Source organism: Phodopus roborovskii, unplaced genomic scaffold, assembly GCF_943737965.1.
Source record: "Phodopus roborovskii unplaced genomic scaffold, PHOROB, whole genome shotgun sequence".
Lineage (NCBI taxonomy): Eukaryota > Metazoa > Chordata > Mammalia > Rodentia > Cricetidae > Phodopus > Phodopus roborovskii.
This window is the reverse complement of record NW_026126480.1, coordinates 29,205,212-29,230,804: the sequence shown is the minus strand read 5'-3', so window position 1 is coordinate 29,230,804 and position 25,593 is coordinate 29,205,212. Positions and strand designations below refer to the sequence as shown.

General features: G+C 39.2%; 1 protein-coding gene across 1 annotated transcript in view; it reads right to left on the bottom strand.

Moving 5' to 3' along the window:
• Positions 1-10,780, bottom strand: part of LOC127228265 (phospholipid-transporting ATPase ABCA3) — a 78,786-nt gene extending 68,006 nt beyond the window's left edge. The window contains exons 1-5 of the mRNA XM_051192827.1: positions 10,699-10,780; positions 10,070-10,328; positions 7,875-8,002; positions 5,353-5,503; positions 2,750-3,009 (exon numbers count right to left, since the gene is read on the bottom strand). Coding sequence (XP_051048784.1) covers positions 2,750-3,009; positions 5,353-5,503; positions 7,875-8,002; positions 10,070-10,328; positions 10,699-10,758 — 858 coding nt within the window. The 5' untranslated portion in view covers positions 10,759-10,780. The remainder of the gene's footprint in view (positions 1-2,749; positions 3,010-5,352; positions 5,504-7,874; positions 8,003-10,069; positions 10,329-10,698) is intronic.
• Positions 10,781-25,593: the final 14,813 nt, after the last annotated feature.

Genomic DNA, 25,593 nt, shown 5'->3' with positions numbered 1-25,593 from the left:
TCACTCTGCAAAATTACATGTTTGTTTGTGTATTTGTTTTTATATCTGTGTGCATGCACATATATGTGCACGCAGGTATGCATGTGACGTGGTGCACATGGAAGTCAAAAGGCAACTTTTGGGAGTTGGTTCTCTCCTGTCACTGGGTATAAAATTTAGGTCATCAGGCCTGCGTGCAAATGCCTCTACCTGTGAGTCATCTTGTAGACCTTTACTTAGCAAATTTGATAAGCAATTAAAGTGACAAAGTACATTTAGCAAAAGCAGTGCAAGACTTGTACATAGAAAATGCAAATCATGGTTGAATGAGATGACAGAAAGTCTGAATAAATGTAAAGAACCAGAACACTTACTACTGCTAATATGATAAGATCCCTTAAATTAGTGTACAAACAGAAAACAATCCCTTTTCAAAAATCTTTGTACATAGTTACATGAAACCCCAGAACCTACATAAAGTGAGAAAGGCAGCATGTCCATAATTTTAGTACTCCTATGATGAGATGAGAGGTTCACTTCATATCTAACAATATAATTGAAGTGGAAAGACAAAAATATATCCCATGAAATCATCACCAACACAGAGATGAAGTGGCAGTGGTAATATCAAACAAAAAATGTTTTTACAGCAAAACTATTATAGAAATCAAGGACACTGTGTTTTGAAGAAAGGCCATATTATCATAAAGATAGCACAGTGAAAGCCATGTATTACTCCAAAGCAACAGCAGCAAAATACCTGAAGAAAAACACCAACAGAATTAAAGGAGACAACAGTGCTGTAGTTATGGCTAGAAACTTCAATATAACGTTTTTAGTAACAGAATAACTGGACACAAAGAAGCTCAGTGAAAAATGGAGGACTTCAAGCAACACTATACCCAATGGACGGACCATGAAATCAAACAAAATAAACTCTCATCTCTTCTGCGGGAATCCACAAAACTGACCCCATTCCATTTTGACTTAAGGTCAGAGAGTTTTTGCCTGCCCCTGCTCCTGCAAGGTAAACAACAAAGTTGTCTGGCCCAAGATGTAAATGCAACAGGATACTTGGCTTAAGGCACAGTTGCTGCATGTTCTGCCTAAACAGCAGAATATTTAACTCAGGATACAGTTACTTGATGTTTTGGGTATTGAAGAGGTATACAGTTGGTTCCTTGAATCTTTTAATAGGGGTATAAAAAAAAAACCCTTGAACATAAAAACTTGGATGAATTCAGTATTTACTGCCCTTCTACCACTATCTCTTGTTTCTTGTTTGCTTTTTTCCCTTCTTAGGTACAAATCCAGATTAACTGGAAGGTTCAGACACTCTTAACCAGATCTAAAATAAATGTTAGCCTATAAAGAAATTCTAAATATATTCCATATTTTACTTCTTTTAATTTTTAAATTTACTTTGCTCATTGTAATTTTAAATTTTATTCTTTTGCTATTTTGAGCCTTAAATTATATGAAGTATCTTCTCTTATCACAAAGTGATGAAACTGGAAATCAATAACAGGAAAACTGAAAAAAAAATCATTAACAGGTAGAAAATAATAATGTATCCTTCAACAACCACTGCCAAGTGGAAAACCAAAACAGCACAACTTACCAAAACTTATGGGGTGCGGTGCAAACAGGGCTGAGAGAGAAGTTTACAGCTAGAAGTCTAAGTTAAAAAAGAAACAACTGCTTCAAATAGCTTAACTTTATACTCAGTGAGCCTAGAAAAGAAGGACAAACTAAACACAGGTACAGATGGAGAAGTTAACCCAGATTAGAGTGAGATAAATAAAACAGAGAAGACGCAAACAACAAAGAGAAGTCAATAACACCAAAATTAGTCAAACTGGCAGAAATCAGCCAGACTGACATGACAAAGTTGACAAAGTACATTTCTCAAAACCGGGAAAGAGAGATGGAGCATTACTTCTGGTTTTACAGAAATGCGTCACAAGAGAGTATCACAAACTTCTAAATGGCAAACACAAATTTGAATAATGGATAGAAAATGGAGAAATGTATAAGAACACAATACCTTTCAAGATTAGATAATAGAAGAACAGAAAAATTGTTCAGACTCACTGTTATGATACATGACACGAGGGGAGATCTTGGCAGATCCCATGGCAAGAAGAACCCGCCAGGCAGACAGAGGTTACTTGGGATGCTTCATTGGGAAAGGGAAGGGAGTAGGGGAAGAGGAGAGAGAGAGAGAGAGAGAAAGAGAGAGAGAGAGAGAGAGAGAGAGCTGCCTCCTCAGAGAAATGGCAGAAATAGAATAGAAGTAGGCAGAGCTTGTTTCTTAAAGGGACATTTGCGCCTGCATAGAGCTAGGGCACTGCTAGCCATGCACAGAGGGGTGACACATTGTGCCAGTTTCCAAAGGGTGAGGCCAAGGTGTGCTTGCATGATAACACTTATAACTAGTGAGGAGATAAAATCAGTATTCAAAAACAGCCTGATAAATCACTAACCCTGGACTGGATGCATTGAGTAGTTTGAAGGTAGCTGATATTCAAATTGTATCTGCAATGCTCCATAAAGTAGTCTTCCATACACTGAAACTAAGAGCCATACTAAAAAAAATTGAATAAAGACAAAATTATAGGGAATTGCCACACATGCAAGTGTTGAGTGGCTATAAGTGAGGCAGAACTATCAGTTTTGGACATGAATGAATAATCCAACTTTCCACATAAATTCATCCCACATTTTGAAAGATTTCAATGTAAATGCTGTCTATGAAAAAAATAGTTACCTTCAGTTGGTTTTCCTTTTCCCACACAATGGTCTGCACTAGGGTAAGATAATTCATAAAGAAGGTACATGCCATTATTAGAGGGATAAAAATGTTAGCAAATGTATAGAAGAAGTCATAATGAGATTCCGGGCGTGGAAATCTCTGAATGAAAAGGCTGATATCATTGAAGAGTGCTGTTGCAGCAGCACCGCCATGATACAGCATGATGGCCTTGTCTAAGGCGTGTTGCACAGCCAGGAACCCTTCACTGATGTACCCTGAATGAGAAAACAAAGATTGCTAAGTAAAATGACTACAACATCTAAGCTGACCAAAGAAAAGCAGCAATCCATTTACCACAATGTATCGTATATGAATATTCTGGCAATGAAGGTGATTTCATGTATGACAAAGTGATACAGCCACCTTAGCTTGTGTGAAATCACTGTGATGTTTACATGATGAGATGGGAGATTCTAGCAATATCTTTCTGGGATTTTATGCCCTTGTTAGATGACATGTGACTGTATGTCAATGGGAAAAGGACAAGTTAATTTTAATCAGGCTCTCTTCTTGGTATAAGATCCTGAGAAATCCTCACAGTTTCTCCATACAAACACAGAATGAATCCACATGTTGTGAATAAAGATGGTGTAGCTCTTTCTTTCTCAAGTGTTGTCTTTCTATTTTCTCTTTCTGGTATAGAAAATAATTTAGAGTAATTTGCTACACAGAATTTGTGAGAAAAAAAATGCATTTGCTTTGTTCCTGACATTAGGAGGAGAATGCACAGTGTTGAATTAGTAAGCCACACATTCTCCACAAATGTGCTTTATTGGATAGATAAAATATACTTTTATTGGTACCTTTGGGTTAGGAAGTTTGGATTAGATTTTTTTTTAAATATGCATTCATGTTGGAAAAATCAATGTGATGGAAAATTACAAAAGCAGTACAGAGGGTTTTTGTATGCCATTGTTCTCAAAGGGAGGCTGGGTCACCCCATGCCATCCTGTATGAACAACTAAGTCTGTGATGTTGAAATGTCATGAGAGGGAAGGGCTAGATTTTTTAAATCTCCATAAGACTCTTAGAAGGGGTAAGAACGTAAAGACTGGAAACAAAGTGTCATCAAGCCTGCACCATGATTCCTTAGTTATGTTATCATAGCACATTTCTCAAAACTAAGAACTTAACAAAGGTGCAGTACTATTTATAATATGTAAACTCGATTTGCATTTCACCAGTGTCTTTCCTCAATGTTCCTTTCCTGTTCCTGTTTCCTGTGCAGAATATTGCACTGCATTTACTTATTAAGCTGACATGGTCTCTTCTAATCTATGAAAACTTCTTGTGATTTCCCTTCTCTTTTATCAAAAATAGATATTTTCCCTCTATATAAAATATTTCCCTCTACTCCTACCAGGTACTCCTCATCTCCCCTCATATCCAAATCTACACTCTTTCTGTCACGTATTACAAAACAAAAAGACTTCTAAAGGGCAATAATTTAAAAAATTAGTAAGTTAAAACAAAAACTAACACATCAGAATAAAACAAAACAAACAGAAGGGAAAGGACCCAAGCAAAGGCACAAGAATCAGAGACCCACTCATTCACACATTCAGGAATCCAGAAAGAAACCCCACTATATGTGTGTGTGTGTGTGTGTGTGTGTGTGTGTGTGTGTGTGTGTGTCCTAATACACATATATAATGAAAACGAAAATTGAAAATAAGGTAAAATTTGAGAGAAAAGGAAAAAGCCCTGACATGACGATATGAGGCAGAAAAGAAAAAAACAACCCTCCAAAGTTGCCATCGAGTTTATTTCTGTTGGCCATCTACTGCTGGGCTTGTAGACTACCCTTAAGTACTTTGTTTTGTCCATGAAATCTTTTGGAGAAAACTAAATTTTCATTGGCAAGTGGTCATCAGTTAGAGACTGCTTATGGGTTAGGGTTGGAAGCATAAGATGCAAAGAAGGTATATTCTTTTGTGTTTGGGTAAAACATTCTATAAATATCTGTTAGGTCCATTTGGTTTATAATGTCTGTTAGCTTCAGCATTTCTCTGTTTAATTGTTGTCTGGAGACATGTCTATTGGTGCGAGTGGGGTCTTGAAGTCTCCTACTACCAGTGTGTGAGGGTCAATATGTGATTTAAGCTATAGCAGTGCTTCATTTGCAAACTTAGTGCTTGTGCTTGGGGGGGGGGGGTTAAGAACTGAAATGTCATCTTGGTAGATTTTTTTTTCCCTTTGATGAATATGTAGTGTCTTTTCCTGTCTCTTCTGATTAGTTTTGATCTTGTGTTATTTTGTTAAGATATTAAAATGGTTACACCAGCTTCTTTCTTTCTTTCTTTCTTTCTATCTATCTAATACAATAATAATCAAAGAAAAAGATATCAGTTTGAGAGTAGGGGCAATGGGGAGGGTTGGAGGGAGTTTACCTGAAGGGGGCAGGAGGAAGAAAAGGGAAGGGGAAAAGTGATGTAATTCTATTTTAATTTAAAATGTATTCAAATTAACTAATTAATGAAACACTTTCACCATATGACTGAAGAAATATGAATTCAGCCATCTTATACACAGTGAGATAGTAATAAACATCTGCTCACCAGGACTGCCTCCGTCTGCATCAAATTGGTTTCTGGGTCCCAGAAGACGCACAGGCGGAAAGAGAAAATTTGTAAACCACCTGTGCCCTTGAAAATATGCCCCAGCATTCATGTTCTTTTTAACACTACTAAAACGCAGGTAGTATTTTACCTAGGAAGAGCAATAAAAATAAATTATATATATATATCAACAAGGAGAGAAAATATGGCAATCAGAAACAAAATGAATCTTAAAATTTATCAAGGATTCTGAGGGCATATTGATGACTATGAGTAGATTCTAAATTTCAGAAAGTGAAGGCAAACTTGTCATGTGGCACATCACATGTGAGGTATTTTGAAGTATTAACAACAGTTGGATCTTTGCTGTAGGTTTGTAGTAAGCAAGCACAGTGGGAACTGATGAACATAACGACCGTATTGTCCCTAGGAGGATATCTGACAAACATGCTGACATGGGGTATTCCAAAAAGGAGTATTAATGTATGTTCCCATTATGTTAGCCAAGTATTCCTAAAGACAAATCTCTTCCTTTCCTAAAAGTGGCCGAGGAGGACAGAGAAGGAAGGAATTAAGATAGAAATGTCAAAGTTGCTTAATTACTGAAAGAAAACATCACTAATTTTAGAGAGAACTGGGTAAACTTCAAGGTAAATTGTCTTAGGCCAAAAAGCTCTCTGAGACAAATAAACAAATAATTGCAAGAATTAGACCAGAGAAATTGATTAGATTAGCAGGGGCAGGCAGGTGTGAGCATTTAACCATATATTGAAGTTTTGATACAAACATTTGAGGGATTACTCTACATTTAAGGATAGCTGCTGCTTCTTAGAGAGCTCATGTCCTAGTCAAAGATATATTTAATCAAGTTAAGTTTGAATTTAATCAAGTTAAGTTTAGAATATTTATAGAATGGTGAAAGAGGAAAGAGGTTGCATGGTTAAGAGACAATATGGAGCCCAGCATACTCGTAAAGGGCCAGAGTAAGGCAAGCAGCTGGACAGGACAAGGGAGACTATAAAATGAAGGCAGAAGAGGGGAGGTTTAAAATTGTGCTGAAACATTTCTGTACACTGATGAGCCTACCCTAGCTCTCAAGGAGCCAGTAACTTGAGGGTGGGTGACATATAGAAGAATTGAAGTGACAAAACAGAATAAAGAGAAACCAATGACCCTAGCTGTAGGCCCCACTTTACCTCCCATTGACAGCTGTTTGTGCCCTGAACACAGGATTTTGGCTCCATACACATCTACATTCTATACACTGTTCATTTCCCTCAATACCAGAGACAATTAAATTCAAAACATTGTCTTTGTCTTTCCTTCTTAGGTGCAGTTATCAGAATCATCCCCAGTATTTGTAGATGTCTGGCTTCTAATTCAGTGTGGCCTGGTGAATGCATGTTGTTCTGGTTTGAAAGAAAATGGCCCCTAAAGGTAGTGGTACTATTAAGAGGTGTGGCTTTGTTAGAGGAGGTGTGTTATTGTGGATGCAGGCTTTGAAGTCTCATATGTATTCAAGATACCATCTGGTGTGCCAGTTCACTTCCTGTTGTCTGCAAGGTGTAGAATTTTCAACTACATCTCCAGAAGCATATCTGCCTGCATCTGGCATGCTCCCTGCCATGATAATAATGGATGAACCCTCTAACATTGTAAGCTGCTACCTCAATTAAATGTTTCTCTTTGCCATGGTTTAGGTGTCTCTTCATAGCAATATATTTAGTTCCTTGAGGAACAGGATCTGTCCTTGACCACATAAGTTTTTAAAACTTCTGTCTTGAAACTCCATTTGAATATTCACTTATTACTCTGTATCTACCTGTGACATTTACTTAATGGAAGGAGGTATTCTTAGCATTTGTGAAGGTATACTCACTTTATCATAGCAAGCATTTTAACTTAGGAAACAAGCTTACTTCAGCAGTATTAGTAGGGTTCATGTAGCTGCTGTCTCAGACACAGCAGCAGAATTAATGCCCTTAGCTGTCTGTATTTCCCAAGTCCCCAGTTTATGAAAAAGGTCTGGTAGGCAGTAAATACATTCTTTCCTTGGGGAAAGTTATTCTCTTCATTATTAAATGCAATAGTGATGTACCTGGCTCATTAACTATCCAGAAATCAGAAGTACAGCTATGAAGCTTCAAAAAATATTTATTCTACCTGGGTGGTGGTGGTGCATGCCTTTAGTTCTAGGACTGGGGAGGCAGAGGTAGGCAGATCTCTGTGAGTTCAAGGCCAGCCTGGACTACAGAGTTTCAGGACAGACTCCAAAGCTACATAGAGAAACCCTGTCTTGAAAAAACAAAATAAAAATATTTACTTTGGTTTTAATTATTTATACTTGTGTATTTCTGTGTGGGGGTATGGGTGTGTCAGATCTATTGGAGCTGGAGATACAGATGGTTATGAGCTGCCCAGTGTGAATGTCAGGTCCATTGGAAAAGCAATACACTATGTGTTCTCCACTGAGCCACCTCTTCAGCCCCCAGCTGTTAGGCTTCTGTGGGAACCGTTCTCACCTTCTTTGGCAGGGGATCATCGCTGTTTGCGAAGCTGTGGTCAAACACGATAGCAGCCAAAAGATGTTTAGAGTTGACAGTTGACCTAATGTAGTCTTCAAAATCACTTTCTGAAGAAAACCCTGTAACTGAAGAGAGAGGAAAAGACTGGGAAAGCAGAGTGACTGCCAGTGCTGCTTCCTACCTGTAAGATGGGAGGGGGCTGTGCACACTTGCTGCACTTTAGCTGAGTGGTGAAAGTGCCCTGGTGTTATGAAGTTTCCAGTTTGAAGAGAAATTAGGGGAAAAGGTGTTACGCCAGTCCTGTGATATTTAGTAGCTGAATTAAAGATATGCAGAAATTGGGGAATGACGCCACCTCATGATTTTAGTTTGAAGTGAGTATTTTTTTTCAATTAATGAATGAATTTAATTTTGAAATTCAGCCCGACTGACCTTAGACAAGGTGTAATTTGTATTTTCCCAAGTCAAAAATTTTAGTTATTCAATTTACAGTACATTTGTACACAATGCATTGTATACCCTAAGGGTTTCCCTAGAGTCAAAAGCATGGTTGGTGCAAACACAATGCCAAAGACTTAACAGATGCTGCAGTGAAAATCAAGTTCCATGTAGATTGACCCCTTAGACTAAAATGACCTTTCTTTTTGGATAATTTTTCCTTCAGCAAACCCCTGATTCCTAAAGACAAGCAAGAAAAGCTCTACTGTTGTCACTATTGATGGTGCTGACATTGTCACCAGAGGTCTCTCTGGATTCAGTGTTCCCACTCTCAGGTGACACTGTTTCTGCATCTCACCAGAACTAGCATGAAACCAGGTCCTTCAGCTACTCTGTCCCATTCAGTTTTGCAAGCAGATCCATAAACAATAAAAACAGTCCATTTTAAAGACTTCTCCATCCTGTCTTTTTTGTCCAGTAAATATAAGAAACCTTGGTTGGGCTTACCCTTTGAAATACCTGCCTTTCAGTGACTATGGTGATTGAGTATTCATTCATGTTTGCACAAAAGTGAAGCGTTCCTGTGCTGACTGGAAAACAGAGGTATAGCATGCTCTAAGGAGGAAGGAAGGTGGAGGTTACAGATTTAGGAGCTGGCCCTGATTCTAATGCTCCTGAGGCAGAGGAATTGGACTCTATACTTATTTTGTATGCTTATTTAAAGAGAGGGCAATACTAGAGGGAAGTCCAACACATTTCTAATGGTATTTGCTGCCATGAGAAACAGGAGAAATGGCCTGAGAGTGGTAAGGTGAGGAACTGGAAACTGAAAATAATTCTCCATAGCTTCTCTACATCAATGCACTGTGGTCTGGATATGCATTGAGTGTGTCCTCCCAAAGACCTATGAGCCTGTAGTTCAGTTGTCAGTGTCATATCTCAGAGGAAGTAGAAGCTTTAAGAGGTAGATGTGGGAAGGAATTGAGTCATTGAAGAGATTTCTCTAGGGGAGGGGTTATTGAAGTTTTTTCAGGGCCCAGGTTAGCTCCTGTGTGAGAGGGTGCTTAGGAAAGAGCTTGCCTGGGCCTGCTTTATATAGTTGGTAGCCTCCTGTCTCTCTTTCTGTAATCTCTATCAAACGTGCTTCCCTCACAATACCATCTGCTACACTGTGATATAGCCAAGATGGTCCCCATCAGGTGGGGGACTGAACAGATGGGAATACCAATCTTGTTCTTTTCACCTCCAAAATGATGTATTAAGTAAACTTTTCTTTCTGTGTCACACAGTTCAGGTGCTTTTTACACTTATGTAAATGGACTCAGATATAATCTTCTATGGGTTGTGCAATCATGTTTTAAATAACTGATCACTAATTCAGAATAAAGGCACATTTATCCTGTGTGTAACTGCTGCACACAGCAGTACTCCTGGTGGTATTCTTGGCCAGGATTTAAAAACTCATTCAGAAACAATGATGACTTAGCAACACAGAGTTGGATAACTTAGAAAACTGTCAATTGATCATCTAATGCTAAAATATTACTTTGTTTTGGGGGTAATATAGAGAAAAAAAATTATATAAACTTAACTTCCAAGTTTAACCAGTTTAAGAGTACACTTAGAAAGCTCACCCTTGGTTATGAGGATATCCTGTAGTGAGTGTGTCGAATAGAAGTTAATTGCCCAGTTAAAAAAGATTTTTTTTTGCTAAGATAACTAAATAATGTGATTTTATGAAAATCTTAACTAACCTTTCATATGGAAGTTTAAATCCTTTTTCACATTTTCAACAATATTCTGTAACACGATGCTGTTGGAAGGCACATAAGCCAATTTCCAAGGATGAGAAGAGGTGGTGAAAACAAAGGAAGGAACATCACTGACTAGTTGATCAGGATACTGGAAAGATTCAACTGTCTTTATTGGAAGAAGGTTGCGTGTCACCAAAAGCACAACACTGAGTATAAGCAGCAGGACTATTTCAGTAACCAAAGCCCGGAACTTCCGCCTCTAAAAGGATTAAAGAAGAGCAATACTATGTTAGTTTTTCCAAGAGGTCATTGATTTAACAAACATGGCAATTTGTATGCATTCAGTTAATAAGATACTTTGTTCAGATTACACAGGTGACCAATAAGAAAGTCTTTACTCCAGGAGAGACAAAATTTCATAGACTGTCATTTTTCTCTCTCCTTTGTAACATTCTGCTATTACCCCACTCTGTGTATATTCTATGTTTGGAATAGATAGCCCCTGCTCTGAAATCAAGAAAAGTAAAACTGTATAAATTAAAAGGCAGTGATTGGAATGTGAGAATTACTTTTGTCCATTTATGAGCTGCTGCAATAACACAAACAATACTGTGCAGAGTTCAACTTACCTTTAAAGTAAGGTTCTTCCACAGAAGAATCATAAGTTTTTTGGACTCCAGTGAAGCCATTGTTCTGAACGTAATGGGAGTTCAATTCTGGAGGAAGTAAAGATTTTTTTTTAAAGAAAATTAAGATTACCTGAATCTTCAGATATGTGTGTTTCATTTGGGATATCCATTATAGATCAGGGAATTTGGGGGGAGGGAAGGGTTTTCAACAGCCAAGAGAGAAAACTCAGTGGTATAAAGATTTAAAGGGGGAATATTGGATTAGAAAGTGTTAAATTTGGGTAGAAGATGGGAAGGCAGGGTAGAGGAGATAATATAAGGAAAGAGAAATAACTCTAAAAACCTTTAGAAGAGTTGTATGGGAAGATACTACTGTAGAAGTACACATACACACACACACATACACACACACACACAAGAAAGAGAGAGAGAATATTAAAATAAAATGATCATATAATGGACTATACAATTTTCCTACTAGATACCATAAGCTAACAAAAATCCCAATGCCAAGAAGGGGTTACCTCTTTTGGAGTTGTTGGTCAGTGAGTTTCCATGGATTTCTCCCTAAACATTAAAGCCTATTATTGTCAATACTGTTGGCTACACTTTAGAACTTGGCTGTAAGACCATAATTCCAAAGACACTGCACATGTGAGTCAGAGAATAAGGAAAGAAAATCAAGTAGGTTCTCACCTGGAAGCTTCATTCCTAACAGCCTAGCTTTTGGGGTATCAGAAGATGCTATTGGTGCTACAAAATGAGAAAAGTTATCATCAGCCTCACCCAGCTCTGAACTTTGTGAGCTACAGAAATGACTGGCCTGGTAAGATAAGCCCACTGGTACAGTAGTATCATAAATGTTATGGGAGTAACCAGTGACTGATTTAAGTCTTTCACTGGAAGATGAAACCTATACCTACCACAATTACCAGGACCAAGAACCCTAAGGTTAGACAGGTCATGAACCCTCAGGGAGAACCTACTACTGTTTTTCTGCTAAATGGACATAGTATTAAACTGACTATTTGTCATCATACCAATACATTATTAATCCATGTCCCAATCTTCACCAGACAAACATCTCTTTGAAGTAAACCGTGATGAACACAGAGATCAACAGATGATTAAAGTGCAGAGAATAAGACTGCTGAATGCTTAGTCCTAAATTGGACATCTACATCATATACACTACCCTAAAGAGATCAGGGGCGTTGTGGAAGAGGAGAAAGAAATACTGTAAGAACCAGAGGCACTGCAACAGCTACAGGGAAATAGTGTCTTTAGGACATAACAGGGCATCAGCACATATGAACTCACAGTAGTTATAAAAACATGCACAAGACCTGAGAAAGTGAAAGCTAGGTCAAATCCCAACATAGAGAGGGGGAAGTGAACACAGAGCCCCACCCCTATCCAACTAGGTGTTGGTGACTGATATGTTCCCAGAGAGGAAGAGTTTCCTTTAGGAGTGTGGCCCCTAGTACATTAACCACACTCCAGTGGAAGAACACACACCCAAAAATATATAGACAGTATAAACTATTCAATGAATGTTTAAAAAGTTAAAAGTTGAGTGACTAGGGAAGGGGAGGAATTGGTGGAACAGGAAAATATGATCAGAAGACTTTGCACAAAATTCTCAAAGAGTTGAATGTGTTCATCAGCTGTAGGAGATCCCTGGTAGAGTTTTTTGGGTCACTTATGTGAACTATCATATCATTTGCAAATAGTGGCAGTTGGACTTCTTCCTTTCCAGTTTGTATCCCCTTGATATCTTTTGGTTGTCTTATGGCTTTAGCTAGAACTTGAAGTACAATATTGAAGATATACAGAGTGGTCAACCTTGTCTTGTTCCTGATTTTAGAGGAATTGCCCTAGGCATCTCTCCATTCAGTTTGATGGGGACTGTTGGTACATTGCTTTTATCATGTTTAGGAATGTTCCTGTTATCCCTGATCTCTCCAAGACCTTTATCATGAAAGGGTGTTGGATTTTGTCAAAGGCTTTTTCAGCATCCAGTAAGATGATCATATGGTTTTTCTTTTTCAGTTTGTTTATATATGATGGATCATATTGATAGATTTTCATATGTTGAACCATCCCTGTATTCCTTGGATAAAGGCGACTTGGTCCTGGTGGATGATTCTCTAATATGCTGTTGGATTTGATTTGCCAGTATTTTATTGAGTATATTTGCATCAATGTTCATGACAGATATTGGTCTGTAATTCTTTTTCTTACTTATGTCTTTGCGTGGCTTGGGTACCAAGGTAATTAGAAAGAGTTTGGTAATGAACCTTCTGCTTCTATTATGTGGAACAATTTGAGGAGTATTGGTATTAGCTCATCTTCAAATTTCTGGTAGAATTCTGCACTGAAACCATCTGGACCTGGGCTTTTTTTGGTTGGGAGGCTTTTGATGACTGCTTCTAAACACATTCAGCAAATTAGCAAGATACAAGATTAACTCAAAAAAAAAAAAAATCAGTAGCCCTACTATATACAGATGATAAAGGGGCTCAGAGAAATATCACCCTTTACAATAGCCACAAACAACATAAACTATCTTGGGGTAACACTTACTAAACAAGTGAAAGATCTATATAGCAAGAACTTTGTGTCTTTAAAGAAAGAAATTAAAGAAGATACCAAAAAATGGAAAGATCTCCTATGCTCTTGGATAGGTAGGCTCAACATAATAAAAATGGCAATCTTGCCAAAAGCAATCTACTGATTCAGTGAAATCCCCATCAAAATCCCAGCATAATTCTTCACTGACCTCGAAAGGACAATACTCAACTTTATATGAAAAAAAAAAAAAAAAAAGAACCAGGATAGCCAAAACAACCCTGTACAATAAAGGAACTTCAGGAGGCATCACCATCCCTGACCTCAGGCTCTACTATAAAGCTATAGTCCTGAAAACAGCTTGATATTGGCACAAAAATAGACAAGTAGACCAATGGAATCGAATTGAAAATCCTGATATTAACCTATGAACACCTGATTTTTGTCAAACCAGCTAAAAGTATACAATGGAAGGAGGAATGCATCTTCAACAAATGGTGCTGGCACAACTGGATGATGGTGTGTAGAAGACTGCATGTAGACCCCATGTCTATCATCATGCACAAAACTCATGTCCAAATAGATCAAAGACCTCAACATAAATCCAGCCACACCGAAACTCTTAGAAGAGAAAGTGGGAGGTACCCTTGAACAAATTGGTATTGAAGACTGCTTCTGGAACATAGCACCAGTAACACAGACACTGAGATAGACAATTAATAAATGGAACCTCCTCAAATACAGAAGCTTCTGTTAAGCCAAGGACACAGTCGACAAGACCAAATGGTAGCCCACAGACTAGGAAAAGATCATCACCAACCCACATCTGACAGAGAGCTGATCTCCAAAATACACAAAGAACTCAAGAAAGTAGTCACCAAAAACCAAATATCCCTATTAAAAGTGGGGTATAGAACTGAAGAAATAATTCTCAATAGAGGAATCCAAAATGTCTGAAAGACACTTAAGAAAGTACTCAACATCCTTAGCCATTAGGGAAATGCAAATCAAAATAACTCTGAAATACCATCTTACTTTTGTCAGAATGGCTGAAATTAGGAACACCAATGACAAGTTATGCTGGAGAGGATGTGGAGAAAAGGGAATACTCCTCCACTGCTGGTAGGAGGGCAAACCTTACAACCATTTTGGAGATAAGTATGGAGGTTCCTAAGGAAAATGGTAATCAGTCTACCACAGGACCCGACAATTTCACTTTTAGGCATATACCCAAATGATCCACATTCATGCAACAAAGACATCTGTTCAACTACTTTCATAGCAGCATTATTTGTAATAGCAAGAACCTGGAAGCAACCTAGATGCCCATTAACTGAAGTATGTATAAAGAAGATGTGGCACATTTACACAATGGAATACTACTTAGCAGGAAAAGAATGGAATCTTGAAATTCTCAGGCAAATGGATGAAACTTAAAGAAACCATACTGAGTGAGGTAATCAGCCACAAAAAGAGGAACATGGTATGTACTCACTCACTCACACATGGATTTTAGACATAGAGCAAAGAATCACCAGCCTATAATTCACCCCACCAGGTAAACTAGGATACAAGGATAAACCTAAGAGATTCATAGAAGGTCCCTCACAGAAGACGAAAGGTACAAGATCTTCTGAGTATATTGGGAGCTGTGGGGGAGGCAGTACATGGAGAGGGAGTTAGGAAAAAGAGGAGGGGAGGAGAGGAGAACATGTGGGACCAGGAAGATTGAGTCGGGGGGATGAATAGATGAAAGGGGAAAAAAAAAGAGATACCATAATAGAGGGAGCCATTACAGATTTGAAGAGAAAACTGACTCTAAAGACATGTCCAGAGACCTACAAGAATGACCCCAACTAACAATCTGATCTACTGTGGAAAGGCTACCATAAATGCCCTTCACTAACTTAATGCCATCATAGAGCCCTCATCTAGTAGCTGATGGAAACAGAAGCAGACACCCACAGCTAAACACAGTTGAACTGGAATTCAGATGCAGAGAGGGAGGACAAGACCAGGCTACAGAAACCCACAGAGACAGCTGACCTGAACAAGGGGGGGGGCTCATGGACCCCCAGACTGATAGTTGGGAAACCAGCATTGGACCGACTCAGATCCCCTGAATGTGGGTCTCAGTTAGAAGGCCTAGGCAGTCTAAGGGACCTCTGACAGCAGAACCTGGTTGTATCCCTGGTGCCTGAAAGGACTTTGGGAGCACATTCCCCATGGAGTGATATCCCTTAGCCTAGCTTAGCCTAGAGGCAGGAGGGAGGGCCTAGTCCCTACTCTAAATGACTTGACAGATTTTGATGATCTTTCCTGGAAGGCATCACCCTCCCTGTGGAGTGGTGGGGGAATGGGATAGGAGGGGGTAGGCATGGGAGTGAGGGAGGGGGAACTGGGATCGATATGTAAAATGAGAAATATAATATATATATATATACATATAAATAAATAGATAAATTCTCAAAGAGCAAATAAAAAAGTTTTAACTCAAGATATATTATCTAGGAGCATGAGACTTTTAGAGAAGAAAATTACTTATAGTCATTTAATTTTCAGTTTTACAATAATTAATCATTTGGGATATCTGGGAAGTTATTTATCCCTACATTTAAATGCATTTGGCATCTGTGGAGATACTGATAGCTACAAAATGCCACGCACAGAACAAAGATTAATTAGTTTGTTATTCAAGTCTTCTGTTATGAGAGTAACTACCACCAATAAGAGTGTTAAGGGGAATGGTTTGTAATGGACTGAACATCTATGTTTATGTCCCTACCAAACTCATATGTTAAATCTTAACAACAAAGAAGATGATATTTAGAAATGAGGACAAATACAGAATGGGGCAAGGAATGAGTATTCCTGGAGGCTAACACTAGACCAAGATAAAGTAATTAGCTTCCAAACCCACAGAATTCTCCACAGTGCTGATTTCCAGCTGGTCCATCAGTCTGCAGTCACAGACTCCATGCAGCAGGGTTTTTTTTGTTTGTTTGTTTGTTTTTGTTTTTGTTTTTGTTTACAGCCAGACACAGCTTCTTTTCAGGGATGTTCCTTTCCTTGGACAATTATCAATACTCTCCCTACCTGAAATCAGGCTTTTTAGGTCCAAATTCCTATCACCAGCAGCATGACCTTGCACAACTGACAGAAATTTGGAAGGAGGTAGCTCTGAGAAGAGCTGAAGCTTGGGGCCATAATTAGATTAAAACTCTATCCAATCTTAAGTAAAATGAGGATGAATTTGAGGGAGACTGTCAGTTACAGGCATTGTAATCCAAAGTCAGGTACAGCAATCAAGTAAGGAGCCTTGTCAGCACACACACACACACTCTCTCTCTCTCTTTCTCTCTCTCTGGAAAATGATGTTTGAGTAAACTATATAATATTTTGGAATATAGCAACCAATATAACACAACCTTAATGTTATTAGAAAAATATCTACTACTGTTTTAAAATAACAATTTATTATTATTATTGTGTGTATGTATCACATGGCCATAAACAAAAGTTAAAAATAGTATAAAATACATCCCAAGCAAATGGAAACCAAGAGTGCAGAAGTTGCTGTGTTAGTTACAACAGACATGCATGCTAATTTTAACTACTCAGGAGACTCACAGCACTTGCATCATGCATCTTTTCTAACTATAGTGTTATAAATCTTTGATATAATATCAGGAAGTACTTTCAGAAAATTCACAGGTACATGGAAATTAGACAGCAACCTTATCATGAGCAAAGGTGTCAATGAAGACATTTAAAAAACAGTTACTGGTATCTTGAAACAAATGGAAACAGAAACAAAGCTCCAAATTTACAAGCGGCAGCAAAAATCACTCTATCAGGAAAACTTAGAGGATGAAATTTTACACTCCAGACTCACAGCCAACTGCCAACACTCCAGGGAACTAGAATAACAAGAGTAAAACTACCTGGGTACAAGGGTGAATCTCAGGGGCCATTGCATACAAATCCTACACAGTTCAAATGTCTCTTTAGTTTGTGTGTTCCAGGTGAAGGAATCTTTCAAGACAGGGTCGACCTACAACTCTAGGGGCATTGATGGAGCATCCTGACCTTTTGCCTTTAACCTCCTGTGGCCTTACACCCTGAGCTGTGGTCCTGGCGTTATCTCCATTCCTTAAATAAGAAATTGCCGGGGTGGGGGTGGGGGCCCAGAAAGAGAGAAACAGGGACAAAGACACTGAGACAAAGAGAAAGGGATATTGAGCTTCCTGGTTATCTGAAAGCAGTGGAAGGCACAAAAGACTCACCACTATGGCTCCAATTTAGCAACTTTAACCACTAGCACCTTATCCACTGAAAAGCACTAGATTCCCTAGTTGCTGCGAATCGTCCTGCACCCAGAGACTTAGCCAACTGTCCTGCAGAACATGCTCTCCCTCCCAAGGTTGTGAGCTGGGCCTCTTGCAAACCAATTAAAAGTACAGACACCACGGGTAGACCCAGAGTCACGTGCCAAATGCGGTGAACGGTCAAGGAGAGTCACGTGCAGTGGAAGAGAACTAGACACGTGCGGGGGGGGGGGGGGGGAACAGAGGATGGACTGGGAGTAGTGGGAGCCAGGAAAAAAAGAACCATGGAGCATATATGCCACGACCATATGCTTCTCCTGCTCCTCAAATTCATCAATACAGGGGAAACAGTATGTGAGGGGTGTTAGGGAGCTTCAGGCATACACAATAGTTGGATGAAGGGACAGTAGGGGAGCAAGCTTGGAGTCCACAGCCCAGACCTCTGCTTGCTCCAAATCCTTCTCAGCATCACCTACCACTAAGCCCAGCATGCACCATCCTTTGCTTCTTTTCCAGAACGTGGGGTTCTATATCCATAACCCCAGCAGCATAGGGTTTAATCTATCCCTCACTTCTACCCTGTCCGTCTCTCGGTTTCTCCAGCGCTCCCCAGTCCCGGATCAATTGCCACATTTCTCTCGGATCTTTCCAAGTTCGCAGCCACTTAAGCTGCCGCAGGGCTTAGACTCCCCACAGGTTCTTCTGGGGTTTATCAACTAACTAGCTGTCAACCACCCAGTCAACTCCATCTCTGCTCTGCAGGTTTGTGAATGCTCACTTATCTTGGTTATATTCCATTCCATACCCTCTTCCAGTGTAGCTTCATCTTAGAGTCACAAGTTCTGAGTTCTGTCAAGCACAGCAGGTTCCTCTATCCCTAATGTGTGTGGTAGGAATTTAATTATTGACCAGAGGAGGGGAAACTAATGTGATTTTATACAGCGTCAGAAGAGGGCGCTGTAGGAGCACCGCAGAAGCTTCTCTTTCTGGTTGTCTTCTGCTTGGTACTTTTCCAGCTCTGCCTGGCACCTTCCCTCAGCAGTGTGGACTGAATTCCCTTGTTCTTTTGTCCCCTTGCACTCATAGTCCAGGATCATCAGAGCCAGCTGCAGCTGTCTGCTTCTCAGCAAAACCTGCAACAACCCAGACCCAACGTCTCTTTCCACAGCTTAGGCAGCTCCTGCACTAGGGAGTATTGCTTCTTGAAGAATCTCTGTAACAGCTGTGGTACTGAGCTCAGGATCTTCCCTACACTGGGGAGGAGACACCACTATACTATGCTTGCTCCTTGGATGTTTGCATCCATTGGTGATATCCCGTCATGGTTAGCAACTCTTTAAACTTTCCTGTGCAAATTGCAGTGTGACTGGCACAGCTGATGCCTTGATCAAACTTTTGAACACCTGGCAATCTCAATGACAAAAAGTAAGTAGTAAAAACTACTTTCCTTGGTCCTGACCTGAGAAGATTCGATGTTGCACTCATAGAGAGTGGACAGTGGGAGCCCCGACATGTGTTTTCTGTTAGGGAGAAAACCCAAAGAAAGCTGTACTGTTGCTAAAGCAATAAAACATAGATTGACTTCTCGATATCGTTTTGTTGTTAGTTTTTTGTTTTGTTTTGTTTTGTTTGATGTTTGTTTTCTGAGAGAATCCCCTAATTACATCTTATGCCTCTGCATGATTGGGAAAGCATATCATTGTCTTGGCACTTTTGCAAATCTGTGTGAGTCCTTGTTTTTAATTCTTTAGATAATAGGTGAAGAACTTGATCCAAGGCTCTGCTGGACCCACTGCTGGGGTGAGTGTTTGGCCAGAGCTCAGGTCCAACATACTGACCCTCTTTTTGGAACTTCCTCAGTCAGCTTTGCAGATACTGGACCCATCTCTCCACACAGGACCATCAGGAGCCAGCCCACACCCAAACCTTGGGCCATTTAACCTTCTGCCTAGTTGAGTCTGCCACCATCCCAGGTTGAATCCCTCCCCCCACATTCTTTCCTTGAAACTTCCTGGGTCAGCTCTGCATCTTGACCCCCATATGCCTTTGGCCTGCGTGGTCCCACCCTGGCAAGCCAGACCATCAAGAGCCTGCCCTCCCCCTCGTCCTTGGAATTTCCTGGGTGGGCTTTGCACATACTGGACCCACCACTCCACACTGGACCATCTGGAGCCTGCCCTCACCTGACACTTGGGCCCCTTTGCCTTCTGCTTGAGACCATCCTGAGCCTGCCTTCCCCACATCCTTGGTCCTACTACAGCCTCTGCTTGAGAGATCTCTAAGAGAACTTGGATCATCCAGAGTTACATCAAAGACCTGACCCACATATACTCATTGGGAGAGAAGGAGAGAGAAAGAGAGAAGAAGAGAGAGAGAAAGAGGAAGAAAGAGAGAGCCCACTTGCATCCACTGGAAGAAGGGATGGGAAGACTGCACTACAAGAAAACAATCAACAATAAAAATACCAGTATGATACCACCAGAATCTAGAGACACTACACCACCTAGACCTGAACACACCAAAGCAGACAATCTGAAGAGAATGGCCTAAAAAACAACTTCATGAAAATGATAGAGACACTCAAAGATGGTAAGATGGTATGAGAAAATCCCTTAAAGAAGTGGAAGAAAAACAAACAAACAAAAAAAAAACTAACTAACTAATTAACAAATGGAATACAGAAAAAAAAACAAGCAAAAAAAAAAAAAAAAAAAGCAAGAAATGAACAAATCTCTTAAAGAAAGCAAGGAAAGCCAAGAAAAAAACAATCACAGGTGAAGGAAACAATTCAAACAGTTCAAGACCTGAAATCAGAAATAGAGACAACACAAACTAAGGGAATGCTGCAAATAGAAAAACTGGGTAAATGATAAGGAACTACAGATGCAAGCATAACCAACAGAATAAAAGAGATCAAAGAGAGAAGTTTAGGTGCTGAAGATAAACTAGAGGAAATAGATTCATCAACCAAAGAGCAGTGAAGGAAAAAGGGCAGATAACATACAAAGGCAGACCTATCAAAATTACACCTGACTTCTCCATGGAAACTCTGAAAGCCAGAAGATCCTGAATAGATATTCTACAAACACTAAGAGTCCATGGATGCCAACTCAGACTCTATACCCAGCAAAATTATCAATAACTATAGACAGAGAAGACAAGACAAAACCAGATTTACACAATACATATCCACAAATCCTTCCCTACAGAGAGTTCTGGAAGGAAAATTCCCATCCAAGGAAGTTAACTACACTCACAAAAACATAGGCAATAGATAATTCCACTCCACCAGAACACAAAGGATAAAGCAGGACAAATATATTCACAGTGCCACCAACAACAACACATCTAAAACAAACAAGAATTAATAATCAATGGTCCTTAATTTCCTTCAACATTAATGGTTTATCTTGCCTATAAAAAGACACAGGTTAACAGAATGGATATGAAAACAGAACCCATCCTTCTGCTGCATACATGAAACACATCTCAGCTTCAAAGACAGACACTACCTCAGAATAAAGGCTTGGGAAAAGATCTTCCAATCAAATGGACCGAAGAAGCAAGCAGGTGTGGCTATCATAATATCTAACAAGTTAGACTTCAAACCAAAATCAATCAAAAGAGATGAAGAAAGTCATTTCATATTCATCACATGAGAAATCCATCAGTACAAAGCCTCAATTCTGACATCTATGCCCACAAAATAAAGGCATTTATTAATGAATAAAAGAAACTCTACTAAAACTCATAGCTCACATAAAACCTCACACACTCATAGTGGGAGACTTCAACACCCCACTCTCACCACTAGACAGGACCACCAGACTGAAAGTTAACAACAACAACAACAACAAAAAATAGAAATAACAGAAGTTGTGTCCCAACTGATTTAACAGACATCTATAGAACATTCAAACACAAAAGAATATACATTCTTCTCAGCTCCACATGGAACCTTCTCTAAAATCGACCACATACTAGGTAACATAACAAGCCTCAACAGATAAAAAAAAATTAGAATAGTCCCCTGTATCTTATCAGACTACCATGCTTTAAAGTTGAAATTCAACAACAACACAAAATACAGAAACCCTCAAACTCATGGAAACTGAACAATGCACAATTGCACCATTCCTGGGACAAGGAAGAAATAAAGAAAGAAATTAAAGATTTCCTAGAAATCAATGACAATGTAGACACAACATACCCGAACTTATGGGATACTTTGGAAGCAGTGCTACAAGGAAAGTTCATTGCACTAAGTGGCCATATGAAGAAAATGGACAATAGTCACATTAGAGAATTAACAGCACTACTGAAAGCCTTAGAACAAAAAGAAGAGAACTCACCCTGGAGGAGTAGACAGCAGGAAATAATCAATTTGAGGTTGAAACCAACAAAGTAGAACTAGCAAAACAATACACAGAATCAATGTAACAAAGAGTTGGTTTTTTGAGAAAATCAACAAGATAGACAAACCTTTATCCAAACTAACCCAAAGACAGAGAGAGAACACACAAATCAACAAAATCAAAAATGAAAAGAGGGACATAACAACTCACACTGAGGAAATCCAGACAATTTTCAGATCATATTTTGAAAACCTATACTCCACAAAATTGAAAAATTCAAGAGAAATGGACAAATTTTTGGATGCATATCACTTACCAAAATTAAATCAAGAACAGATAAGCAAGTTATATAGACCTATAACCCCTAATTAAATAGAAGCAGTCATCAAAAGCCTCCCAACCAAAAAAAAAAAAAAAAACCAAAAACCAAAAAACAAAAAAACAAAACAAAAAACCCATAGCCAGGTGGTTGCAGAATTCTACCAGAAATTCAAAGAAGAGCTAATACCAATACTCCTCAAATTGTTCCACACAATAGAAGCAGAAGGTTCATTACCAAAGTCTTTTTACATGGCCACAATTACCTTGTTACCCAAGCCACACAAAGACACAACTAAGTAAGAGAAGTACAGACCAATATCTCTCATGAACATTGATGCAAAAATACTCAATAAAGTACTGGCAAATAGAATCCAAGAATACATCAGAGAAATCATCCACCATGACCAAGTAAGCTTCATTCCTGGGATGTAGGGATGGTTCAACATACAAAAATCTATCAATGTGATCTACCATATAAACATGTTGAAAAAAAAAATCCACATGATCATCTCACAAGATGCTGAAAAAGCATTTGACAAAATTCAACACCCTTTCATGATAAAGGTCTTAGAGAGATCAGGGAAAAAACGAACATACCTAAACATAATAAAAGCAATATACAGTAAACCAAGAGCCAACATCAAACTGAATGGAGAGATGCTTAAGGCGATTCCTCTAAAATCAGGAACAAGACAAGGCTGCCCACTCTTTCCATATATCTTTAATATTGTACTAGAAGTTCTAGCTAAAGTAATAAGACAACAAAAAGATATCAAGAGGTTACAAATTGGAAAGGAAGAAGTCAAACTGTCTCTATTTGCAGATGATATGATAGTTTACATAAGCGACCCAAAAAACTCTACCAAGGAACTCCTACAGCTGATAAACACCTTCAGCAAATTAGCAGGATACAAGACAAACTAAAAAAATCAGTAGCCCTACTACATACAGACAATAAAAGATCTGAGAAAGAAATCAGAGAAACATCACCCTTTCCAATAGCCACAAACAACATAAAGTATCTTGGGGTAACACCAAACAAGTGAAAGACATATATAGTAAGAACTATGTGTCTTTAAAGAAAGAAGTTAAAGAAGATACCAAAAAAATGGAAAGATCTCCTATGCTCTTGGATAGATAGGATCAACATAGTAAAAATGGCAATCTTGCCAAAAGCAATCTATAGATTCAATGCAATCCCCATCAAAATTCCAGCACATTTCTTCACTGTCCTTGAAAGGACAATACTCAACTTTATATGGAAAAACAAAGACCAAGGATAGCCAAAACAACCATGTACAATAAAGGAACTTTAGGAGGCATCACTATCCCTGACTTCAAGCTCTACTATAGAGCTATAGTCCTGAAAACAGCTTGGGACTGGCACAAAAATAGACAGGTAGACCAATGGAACCAAATAAAAAAATCCTGATACTAACCCACATACCTATGACCACTTGATTTTTGACAAAATAACTAAAAGTATACAATGGAAGGAGGAAGGTATCTTCAACAAATGGTGCTGGCACTACTGGATGATGGTGTGTAGAAGACTGCAGATGCATGTCTATCACCATGCACAAAACTCAAGTCCAAATTGAGCAAAGATCTCAACATAAATCCAGCCACACTGAACTTCTTAGAAGAGAAAGTAGGAGGTACCTTTGAACAAATAGGTACAGGAGACTGCTGCCTGAATATAACACCAGTAGCACAGACACTGAGATCAAAAATTAATAAATGGGACCTCCTCAAATGGAGAAGCTTCTTTAAGGTCAAGGACACAGTTGACAAGACCAAAAGGCATCCCACAGGCTGGGAAAAGATCTTCACTAACCCAACATCTGACAGAGGGCTGATCTCCAAAATATACAAAGAACTCAAGAAACTAGTCACCAAAACACCAAATAACCCTATTAAAAAGTAGGGTACAGAACTGAATAAAGAATTCTAAATAGAAGAATCTAAAATGGCTGAAAGATACTTAAGAATGTGCTCAATATCCTTAGCCATCATGGAAATGTAAATCAAAACAACTCTGAGATACCATCTTACTCCTTCTAGAATGACTAAAATTAGAAACACCAATGACAACTTATGCTGGAGAGGATGTGGAGAAAAGGGAACACTCCTCCACTGCTGGCTGGATTCAAACTTGTACAGCCATTTTGGAGATCAGTATGGAGGTTTTTCGGGAAAATGGGAATCAGTCTACCACAGGACCCAGCTATCACACTCTTAGGCATATACCCAAATGATTCACATCCATGCAACAAAGACATCTGTTCAACTACTTTCATAGCAGCATTATTTGTAATAGCAAGAACCTGGAAGCGACACAGATGCCCCTCAACTGAAGAATGGATAAAGAAGATGTGGCACTTTTACACAATAGACTACTACTCAGCAGGAAAAGAATGGAATCTTGAAATTCCCAGGGAAATGGATGGTACTTGAAGAAACCATCCTGAGTGAGGTAACCCAGTCACAAAAAAGAGGAACAGGTATGTACTCACTCACTCACACATGGATTTTAGACATAGAGCAAAGGATCACCAGCCTATAATTCACCCCACCAGGTAAACTAGGATACAAGGATAAACCTAAGAGATTCATAGAAGGTCCGTCACAGAAGGCTAAAGGTACAAGATCTTCTGAGCATATAGGGAGCTGTGGGGGAGGCAGTACATGGAGAGGGAGTTAGGAAAAAGAGGAGGGGAGGAGAGGAGAACATGTGGGATCAGGAAGATTGAGTCAGGGGATGAATAGATGAGAGGGGAAAAAAAAAGAGATACCATAATAGAGGGAGCCATTACAGATTTGAAGAGAAAACTGACTCTAAAGACATGTCCAGAGACCTACAAGAATGACCCCAACTAACAATCTTAGCAATAGTGGAGAGGCTACCTTAAATGCCCTTCCCTGATAATGAGATTGATAACTACTTTATATGACATCCTAGATCCTTCATTTAGTAACTGGTGGAAACAGAAGCATACACCCACAGCTAAGCACTGAGCTAAACTCCTGGAATCAAGTTGCAGAGAGGGAAGAGTGATGAGAAAAGCGGTCAAGACCAGACAGCTGACTTGAATAAGGGGAAGCTCATGGACCCCAGACTTAATAGCTGGGAAACCAGCATAGGACTGACCCAGACCCTCTGAATGCGGGTCTCAGTTAGAAAGTCTGGGCAGTCTATGTTACCTCTGACAGTGGAATCATGACGTATCCCTGGTGCATGAAAGGACTTTGGGAGCACATTCCCCATGGAGTGATATCCCTTAGCCTAGAGGCAGGAGGGAAGGCCTAGGCCCTACCCC